At 38.8% G+C, this 10822-nt stretch overlaps 1 protein-coding gene across 1 annotated transcript; it reads right to left on the bottom strand.

Annotated features, from left to right (window-relative positions):
- Positions 1-4004: 4004 nt before the first annotated feature.
- LOC136034825 (craniofacial development protein 2-like) lies at positions 4005-4841 on the bottom strand. Its single transcript, XM_065716270.1, has one exon. The coding sequence runs from the start codon at positions 4839-4841 to the stop codon at positions 4005-4007; it is 837 nt and encodes a 278-aa protein (XP_065572342.1).
- Between the last annotated feature and the right edge of the window lie 5981 nt (positions 4842-10822).

Raw genomic sequence — 10822 nt, 5'->3', positions numbered from 1 at the left:
AGTTTGCTGTCGTAAACTGGGTCATTTCCATATTTAAAAATGGTATACTTCGTCATTTTTGTATTAAGGGAAAGCAACCGCTCTTCAAAGAATTCAGTTGCTGTCTGGAGGCAAACTTCAGCGTTTGTAATTAGTTGCTCACGGTTTTTATGTGTTAGAAATAGTACTGTGTCGTCCGCGAAATTTATTATATATGCAAAGGGGATATCAGCCGAAAGTTCATTCGCATAAATCAAAAAAAGTAATGGTCCAAGAACTGATCCCTGGGGCATCCTACAAGTTACATTGAATGAATCTGATAAGATAGCATTAGCAAGTATTTTACAACGTCTATTTGTTAAATATGACCGAATCCATTCAAGAACCGTCGACTTTATCCCGTATCCTTCTAATGTTTCAAGAAGGATGTCAAAATCAACGCAATCAGAAGATTTTGTTAAATCTAGAAAACTTGCCAGAGAATATAACCCATCATCTTGCGTTGCTTTTATATTCATTATAAGATCCGTAATTGCGAGTTCAGTGGATCTGTTTTTTCCAAAATCAATATTGTTTATCAGAAATAGTTTTATTATATTATTTATATATATTATTATTATTATATATTATCATTTATATATTATATACTTATATATCATTCTTTATATATTTTATATTTACATATTATTCTTATATATATATATATATATATATATATATATATATATATATATATATATATATATATATATATATATATATATATATATATATATATATATTATTCATATATAGTTTTATTTATATTATATAGTTTTATAATTTTTCCAAAGTATTCATAGTCTTTTTGCAGCAAGCTTTTCAGATATTTTCGAAAAAATTGAAGTAAGCTGATTGGTCAATAGTTATCAATTACTGTTGGATCTCTTCCTGTAAAAAGTGGGATTAATTTGAATTCTTTTAGTTTAGTAGGGAAAATACCTTCGTCAAGGCTTCTGTATATGACGACCGTAAGAGGCTCAATGATTGCTGATATATTTTTTTTATTAGTTGCAAAGAATGTCCATCTAGGCCCGTTAACCTTGTCCCTTTAATTTCACATATACATTTTTTCTACTTCTTCACATGTAACAGATGGAAATTTTTGCATTTCCGCCATTGTCTCTTGTTTCTTTATTTTTGGAGGTGTTAACTTTGTCAATAGTTTTCATTTTGATTTCGCATTCGACAGTTTATCTTTTATTTTTTGACCCATATTTGCAAAAAAATGAACATAGAAGACTTGAAATTTGTTGATTCTTTTTCACTAACTAGTTCTTTTATATGATGTATTTTTTCTGATTTATTTGGATCGATGACCGAATTAATTATTTGCCAAGTTTTCCTGGGATTCCCATTCGCATTTTAAAAACTATTTTGAAAATATATTTCCTTTGCATTTCTTTTTAGCTGGTTTAATTTATTTCTGTATTCTTTAAACCGGTGAAAATTATCTTCAGACGGATCATTTAAATATTGTTTATAAAGAGTTTTGTGGTTGTTAACAGAAACGAGAAGTCCCCGTGTCAACCATGGTTTTTTGGGCAAATGCTTACGCTGTGGTTCTTTCAGCACAGGACAGTGGCAATTATAACTGCTAGTAATTAAATCAATAAATACCAAATACCCTGAATCTGAATCAACGTGGGCTTGAAAAAATTCTTCCCACTGAATAAAGTTTAAGCTTAATGCCAGATCCGCAAAAAATTTTTCTGACTCATCTCGGCGATTAGGCCTGTATTTTGGTTCTGACTTTATCTGATGTTTGAAATAATAGCACTTCTACGAACTTTCTGACAATATTTTGGTGAGATACAAATGTATTATTAATCAGAGTCGCGGACGTTAAGGCTACCCTTGTTGATATTCGGACTATAGGCAGGTAACCATATGACATACAGTTTTGAAGAAATAACATATTTTTGTTATTTTTTAATGATAGTACCTTAGACCTTAGTTCCTCCTGTGCCGCCAGAGGCACCCAGGGCATCCAAAAAGAGCCGCCAGTCGTCCCTCATATGTGCTGCTGCCCAGACGTCTTCCCACTGGGGTTGGACTATCGCATTGATGTGTTTTAGGTCCCGCTGGTACGTACGACGAAGTGTATTCTTCGGCTTCCCTCTGGTTGCCACTCCAGTACAGTTCTGGGGAGTCTATCTCCCGCCATACGGATAACATGCCCCAGGTAGCGCCATCTTCGTTGGCGTATGACATCATGTTACCAGGGGCTGGCGCGAGATAGACCGAACAGTCTGGTTGGTTATGTGGTCTCTCCAGTTAATGTTCAGTATTCTGCGAAGACAGTTGTTCTCGAAGGCAAGAATCCTCTTTTCTTGGTGTTGGTTTAGTTTCCAACATTCACAGCTATAAAGGAGGGCGGAGATGACGTTACTGTTGAACAGCCTCATTTTCAGTTTCAGGGAGTACTTTTTCGATCGCCACACTAGCTTTAGTCGATTAAAAGCTCCACTGGCTTGTCCAATCCTAGACTGCACCTCCTTTTCGCTGGATCCAGTTCGTTCGACTGTACTTCCAAGGTATCTAAAGTCCACTACCTGCTCTACTGTATTGTCCCCGCACTTTAAGCCCAGTGGTGAGTCGCTCGTTGCCATGCTTTTTGTTTTGTCCGAGTTGATCTTTAGTCCCAAAAGACTCGCTTTCTCTCGGATTACTTCGAGAAGATCCTGGAGCCTTTCCTTGTTTGCTTCTATCAGGGTGATGTCGTCGGCGAAATCAAGATCTGCTAGTCGTTTATTGTCGCAGATTTGGATACCAAACCCCGTGCAGTCTCGGAGCACATAATCGATTACAAGGACAAAAAGCAAGGGGGAGAGGACACACCCCTGTTTGACACCGGACATGATATGGAAATACCTTGTATTTCCTTCGTGGGTCCGAACGCAGCACTCGGTGTTTTCATATAGGGCAATGATCAAGGATACAAGTTTTTCTGGAATGCCGTAATATCGGAGGATATTCCACAGCGAATCTCGGTGTATTGAATCGAAGGCTTTTTCGAAATCCACAAAGACAAGGTACATCTTTTGCCTCCATTCATTGCATTCCTCGATCATCATGCGTAGGACATATATAAGGTCGGAGCAGGAGCGGGATGGGCGGAAGCCATGTTGCTCGTCTCGCAAGTGCTTATCTAAGGCTGTCTGGATGCGACGAAGGATTATCTGTGAGAATAGTTTCCCCGGGATAGAAAGGAGACTGATGCCCCTCCAGTTATCGCATTTTGCTGCATCTCCTTTCTTAAAAAGCTTGATGAGTGTGCTTTTTCTCCATTCTTCGGGGACTTTCTCTGATTTCCATATACATGCAAAGAATGTGATCCACACAGTTATGCAAGCGCCTAAAGAGGCTTTAATCATTTCTGCTGATATCCCGTCGCTTCCTGGTGCTCTGCCGTTATTCAGTTTGCGAGCGGCTTGTACCAGTTCTTCGGTTGACGGTTCTTCCGTATTGATTTGAAGTTCCAGGAAAGGGGTTGTGGGGATATCTGCTGTGTTCGGAGGACTAGGTCGGTTGAGAACTTTCTCGAAGTGTTGGGCCCAAACTTCAGAGATTTCATCGGGGGCTGTGACTGTCTTCCCGTTTCCGTCTTTTACTGGTCCATTTAGGTTGCGACGTTTCCCGATGATTTCATTGGTGATTTTATAGACGGCTCTGGAATCGCCGCGCTTGGCCGCTTCTTCTGCCATAGCTGCCTTTTGTTCTAGAAAGTTCCGTTTATCTTCCCTTGCGCTCTTTTTCACCAGCTTGTCTTGGTATCGATACAGCTGGTTACTCAAGACTGTGTCGCTGTTATCTCCATCATTTAGAAGACGTTGTTTTAGTTTCCAACGCTCATCGATAAGGGTCCATGTCTTATCGGATAACCACTCGTCTTTGGGTCTTTTTTTGTGCTTCTATTGCTGTCTGGTTGTAGGCTTCTTTTAGGGTGGCCCAGGTTGTCTCCACAGTGGCTTCTCTATCCAAATCTAGGGCCAAGCTCTCAAACCTGTTTGTAAGCTGTATGTTGAACCTATGACGAACTGCTGCGTTTGAGAGCTTTTCAGAGTCGTAGGTTTCTCTTTGGTTTGGGATTTTTTTGTGGCTTTCAGTTTGAGGGACAGCTTTGCAATCATCAAGGCGTGGTCTGAGGCGACGTCGGCTCCTCTGTAGGCTCTTACATCTTGAAGGCTTGACTTCCACTTTTTGTTGATCAAGATATGGTCAATCTGGTTGTGGGTTCGACCATCAGGCGAGTTCCATGAGTATTTGTGGATAGCTTTATGCTGAAACTGGGTTCCTCCGATGATAAGGTCATTTGTTAGTGCGAAGTCAACTAACAGTATCCCATTCTCATTTATTTCGCCGAGGCCTTGGCTCCCAAGAACCTCAGGACAATAGGACTTGTCGCTCCCCACCTTGGCGTTGAAGTCACCAACAAAGCAGACGAGATCGTGGCTGGGGATATCCTTGGCGACAGCTTGTAGGGTGTTGTAGAAGTTATCTTTTGTGGTATCGTCTGTCTCATTAGTTGGTGCGTAACATGCGACTACTGTTAACTTAGCTTGGCGACCTGTGAACCGTGCCACGATGATCCTCTCATTTATAGGCGTCCATTTCGTTAGGGCTCTGGACGCAGATTTCGACAGCATTATGGCGACGCCTGCTTCTTTCTTTTTTTCTGTGCCACTGTGCAGGATTGTGGATCCCCTCTTGAGGGTTTGACTACCTGCACCAGTCCAACGGACTTCCGACAGAGCTAGGATGTCAAGGCCATAATTGTCCATCTCATTCACAACCTGTTCTGTTTTAGAAAGTTGAACCATGGTCCTTACGTTCCAAAAACCAAGTTTAATTTCGCAATTCGTTTTCAAAAATCGTGTCCGGGGGCGGTCCGAATTCGTCGTCAAGGAGTCCGGGGGCGGTCCATAGTCGGTATCATGTTGGCTCTCAATTAGACGGTTCTATGGCAAATCTTTTTTCCAGGGGCAGGCTGATAGTCTGCCGCCAAACCCTCCTCCTTTATCCAGGCTTGGGACTGGCTGTATGATTACAGGCGATCAATATTAAAATCACCAAGCATTATTACCGGGTACTGATGACACTTCAACTTTGACAAAAGCTTTTCTAGTTCATCCATAGATATTTCCGTATCACATGACGGGCTATGATATACCAATACCATTAGAATTTCCTGATGATTAATTTTACCTTAAGACAGAATGACTCAAATATTCCTTCAACACAAACATTAAAATCAGGTATTAGCAAATAATCAAGTCCTTGTCGCATATAATACGCTAGGCCACCTTTCCTTAGCTTTTCACGGTTTAATATTTCTAACGAGAAACCCGTAATATCAAGCATTTTCTTATCCATACTCTTTGTAAGGAACGTTTCAGACAGCGCTAAAACATCAATTTGATTATTTCTAATAACAACTTCAGATATTTCATCATATGCTACATATAATGACCGACAACTTATGTGACCAGCCCTTAAGTCCGACTTATTTACCTTTTTTGAGCATTCAATTACGTATCTGCATGACAAAACATCAATCAATAATTCACTCTGTTCTTTGTCATCTTCACCAAGCGTTGTGTTTATCGGAGAATCCAGGCACAGGGATTTTTTTTCAAACTGTTCTAGTCGATTCATCTGCATGATGCACTAAATGAACTAATTAATTAATCACTGACCCATTTCAATTAGTCCCTGTCTTGTTACATTACTTCATGAGAAGGATCGGGCAATGCAATTATGCCATCGACTTTCGTAATTCGCTTTGTTGTTGACCCGATTTTGGCCATGATTTTTCCGTCTACTGTCCAAACATTCCAATTTCCAACTTTGTCTTTAGTAGCTTTGAGGAGGTCTAGCCTCGTTTCAGTCAAAGACTCAGAAATGAAGAGACCTGTTCCTTTTAATTTATTTTTCTTTCACCCAGCACTGTTTTTGCCAACAAAACCGTTCTGAAGCAGCTTCAGAACGGTTACATATAAAAAGACCCAAAACATTTAACTGCAAATATAAAATAGCGGGCCCGGAAATAGGCCTGTCGACACTGTTTTTGAAAGATAATCACAAAATGAGTTTTCCTTTATGGTATCCCCTTCATAAAAGGGGAAGTTTAAAGTTGTAAACATAAAACAGTTATTCGTGTATATGAACAGCGATCTACACTGATTGTTTTAATAAAAGTCGATATCTATTTTTTTTCTATCTTGTACTACGTCCCTATGAACTATTCCTTACTCTAGGATTAACAAGTAGTCTGAAAGAATGCAAAGAAACAATACTTTATTGTTTCAATTTCATATTAAAATAGTGCAAAAAAAAATGGTCGTGGATGTTGAGTCAGGAAAGGTTCCTTGGTAGAAGCAGAGGCCTCGTAATTGCACAGCTTCAATGAGCAGTAAATTCATTAGGAGAAGGATGAGCAAAAAAGAAAATTGATTAGAAAAGTGTTGAGGGTTCTTTTTTTATGTATAGTAAGATACAAAAAGGGACGAGAAAGAAACATACACGCGAATTTTACTGGGATTCTATTTAACTTGAGGTTTAGAACCCTTGATTTTTATTTATTTAAAATTTAAGATTATAAGAAACTAGCTCTGTTGCACTGCCTTTTTCTGTCAAAATAAGCGCTATGACACAAAAAGACGAATGCAACAGGTAACCGGTTTATACAGAACTTTACTGGTTTTAAGACTTTAGTGGCACATATTGTGATGAAGAACTGATGGAGATACTAGTGACTCAGATGAATTTTACTTACAGTTACAGGAGCAAATAGACAGGGTACCAGGTAGAAATATGGTGTTTTTGCTAGGAGATTTTAATGCCCAGGTTGGTAGAAATAGGGATAGATGGTATCCTAGCCTAGGTAATTTTGGTGTAGGAAAAGAAAACAGTAATGGCTATAGGCTTTTGCAATTTTGTAGGTATAACAACCTAGTTATAACCAATACGGTGTTTGGTCACAAAATGGCCCATAAGTTGACATGGTATTCACGTTATGGTAAGACAGCAAACCTTATTGATTATGTTATTGTAAACAGAAGACTAGCAGGATCAATACAAGATACTAGGGTGTATAGGAGTGCCGTTATTGATGTTAAAAGTAAAGATCACCATCTAGTAGTGTCTAAGGTTAATTTAAAGCTGAAATTTCGGAAGAGTAACTCCCTCCCGGGAAGTTATGATGTTGGTAGACTTCAGGATGAAAATTTGAGAAAAAAATTCCAGGAACAGTTGAGTACTAAACTTGAGGGTTTAAAATTTGACAATGTGGAAGATGGATGGAATAATTTCAGAAAAACAATTTGTGAAGTTGCTGATGGTGTCCTAGGGAAGAGTGCTAAGACAGCAACTAGGAATATTAGTGAAAAAGCTTTAGGTTTAATAGAGAGTAGAAGGGGTTTGTATAAGAATTATCTGAGCGATAGGTCGTATGAAAACAAAAGGAATGTAAAGAAAGTGGAGAAAGCATTAAAATATGAACTAAGGAGATGTGAAATGAAGGCGATGGATAAAATTGCTGAGGATCTGGAAGATGCGGCTAGACGGCATAATAGTAAAATATTATACTGGCATGTTAATAAATTGAAAGGGAGTAGCCGATCCGGACTAGTCCCAGTTAAAGATAGAAATGGGGTCACAATTAGTGATAAGGAAAAAGTTAAAGAAAGATGGGTGGAACATTTTGAGAATGTGCTAAACCGAGATACAGTTGCAGGAAAAGATATAGATGAAAATGAAAAAGTTTGTGATACCTTGGATGTGAAGGAAGATTTGTTTAGTGAGGAAGAATTAGCGACAGTACTAGAAGGATTAAAAAATAATAAGGCCCCAGGTGCTGATAGTATGATTAATGAGTTCCTTAAATATGGTGGCTCTGAGGTTAGGAATAAGCTACTGAAGATTATGAACATGATTTTTGAAAAAGGGGAAGTACCCAATGATTTTAGGAAAACCTTAATTAAACCACTGTATAAGAAAGGTGACAAGAGTGAATGTCGGAATTATCGAGGCATTAGTCTGGTCTCTGTAGGTAGCAAATTACTGAGTAATATGATACTTTTTAGACTGAGACATGCTGTAGACAAAGTTTTAAGGGAAGAACAATGCGGTTTTAGAAAAGGTAGAGGATGTGTCGACCATGTTTTCACTCTTAGGTTAATAATTGAGAAGTCCCTTCGTTGTCAAACACCTTTGGTCCTTAGTTTTGTCGATTATGAGCAAGCTTTCGATTCTGTTGATAGAACAGCGTTAACAAAGGTCTTATCGTTATATGGTATACCAGAAAAATACATTAAAGTGATTTGCGCTATGTACGAGAATAATACTGCTGCGATTAAGGTAGGAAATGAGGTTAGCAACTGGTTTTGTATTAAATCAGGAGTTAAGCAGGGTTGTGTTCTATCCCCCTTTATATGGATCATTTTGATGGACTTCGTCTTAAGGAGCACAGGAAAGGCAATTGGAGACCATGGAATCAAATGGGGAGGAAGAACACTCCTGGACTTAGATTATGCTGATGATTTAAGCATATTAGATGAAAGTGTGAGCAAAATGAATGAATTTTTAGAGGCTTTACGAGTTCAGGGTGCTAAAATAGGCTTAAAAATTAATGTTAAGAAGACTAAGTCACTAAGGTTAGGAATAAGTGAAGATGAACAGGTGACCTTAGGTAACGAAAAGATTGATCAGGTTGGGAGCTTCAGTTACCTTGGTAGTATTATTAGTAAAGATGGTGGGAGCAGTGAAGATGTTAAAAGTAGGATAGCTAAAGCTCAGGGTGTTTTTTCACAGTTAAAAAAAGTTTGGAAGAATAGAAAGATAAGCCTACAAACCAAGATTAGAATATTGGAAGCTACAGTGATGACAGTGGTCCAATATGGCTCTGAAGCATGGACACTCTGAAAAGCAGATGAAAATTTACTAGATGTTTTCCAGAGAAATTGCCTACGGATTGTTCTGGGTACCCGGCTGACTGACCGTATTTCAAACAGTAGGTTGTACGAAAAGTGTGGTTCAATCCCGCTTTCTGGGGCTATAATGAAAGAATGTTGAGATGGCTAGGCCACGTTCTACGGATGAAGGATGACAGATTACCGAAGATTGTCCTTTTTGGCCAACCGTCTGGGGCTACACGGAAAGCAGGTCGTCCTTGTCTGGGTTGGGAGGATGTCATAAATAAGGATTTAAAGGAAATGGGAACTTCCTGGGAGGGTGTAAAGAGGGAGGCTTTAAATAGATTAGGTTGGAGGAGGAGCGTGCGTAGCTGTGTTGGCCTCAGGCGGCTTGGTGCTGCAGTGAGTTATTAGTAGTAATAGTAGTAGTTGACACTATCCAGCCACCCTAAAAAAATTAACAAACAAACAAATATATTGAATGATGTTACTAGCTTTTTCAACAATATTCATTTAAAAACTAATCTTTATAAATAACAGCTACCTTTCAAAATCATAGTTTTCAGATTAGAAATGACTAAACTTTAAAAGCAAGGTTTGGTACTTCAACTGGCCTTTTTCAGAAGAAGGTAATTTCGGTAATCTTTCACACTTGACATGGACATTTCTCCAAATAAAATTTTAGCCTGTTCATGAACCATAATGGACGCTTTCGATAAAATTGTAACCCTTTTGTCAGCGTATGCAGCTGGTTCCTCTTAAGTTACTTAAAAATATGGTGACGGCGCCTTGCTTACAGTACAGTTTATTTTAAACTGGAAAATGTGCAACCAAAATATCACGGGTTTGCCATGCTGGTTAGATCTCGTTTCAAGCCTCGAAGTTTCACAGTAAGCATAATAATAAAATATTGTGCTGGTATTTAAATAAATTGAGAGGGAGTAGTCAATCCGGACTTGTCCCAGTTAAAGATAGGAACGGAGCCAGAATTAGCGTTAAGGAAAGGGTTTAAGGGAAATGGGCGGAACATTTTGAGAATTTGATAAACCGAGATACAGTTGCAGGGAAAGATATAGATGAAAATTTAAAAAGTTTATGAAACCTTGGATGTTAAGGTAGATGTTTCGTGAAGAAGAATTGGCGGCAGTACAAAACGGATTAAAAATAATAAGGCTCCAGGTGCTGATAATGTGATAAAGGAGTTTCTTAAATATAGTGGCTCTGAGGTTAGAAATAAGCTACAAAGCTGAAGATTTAAAGGAAATGGGAACTTCCTGGGAGGGTGTAAAGAGGGAGGCCTTGAATAGATTAGGTTGGAGGAGGAACATGCGTAGCTGTATTGGTGCTGCAGTGAGTTATTAGTAGTTGTAGTAGCAGATATCTCTATATACCCATTTGCTGGTACTCTGTCTAACCATCAAGTATCAAACCACTGACCCTTGTTCCAAGCCCAATAACCAGCGACGGCAAGTTTCAAACCCCCTCTCCTCAAGGACAAAGGGTTTAAAGTCTAGCGTGTAAGCGAGTCGGCTAGGAGGACTCAAAGTTGTACTCAACTACCTTTTTTTTTATAAAAACGCACCAATTTTTTTTAAACACACACCAACAATTTTTCAGAGTAATTTTATTCTGCTTTTTACGAGTCGGACAAACATTTAGGGAGGGGGGTTTAAATCCCATTGCCCCCCTCCTCCCCTGGATACAGCCTTGGTAACAACCCGAGGCTAAAGAAAAGGCTATAATCTCAGGTGCTATCAATAAATCAGCTATCCCAATCAGTTTTTGGGTTTCTCAAGATCCTCACGATTCATGATCTTACATAAAAGAAAAATCGAATGCTAGCTAGATCTGGTTATTTCGGGGGAGTCGATGCAGAATAGGACGAAAAT

Source organism: Artemia franciscana, chromosome 2, assembly GCF_032884065.1.
Source record: "Artemia franciscana chromosome 2, ASM3288406v1, whole genome shotgun sequence".
In the NCBI taxonomy this organism is placed as follows: Eukaryota; Metazoa; Arthropoda; class Branchiopoda; order Anostraca; family Artemiidae; genus Artemia; species Artemia franciscana.
The sequence above is the reverse complement of the archived record's forward strand: the minus strand, read 5'-3'. Positions and strand labels throughout refer to the sequence as shown.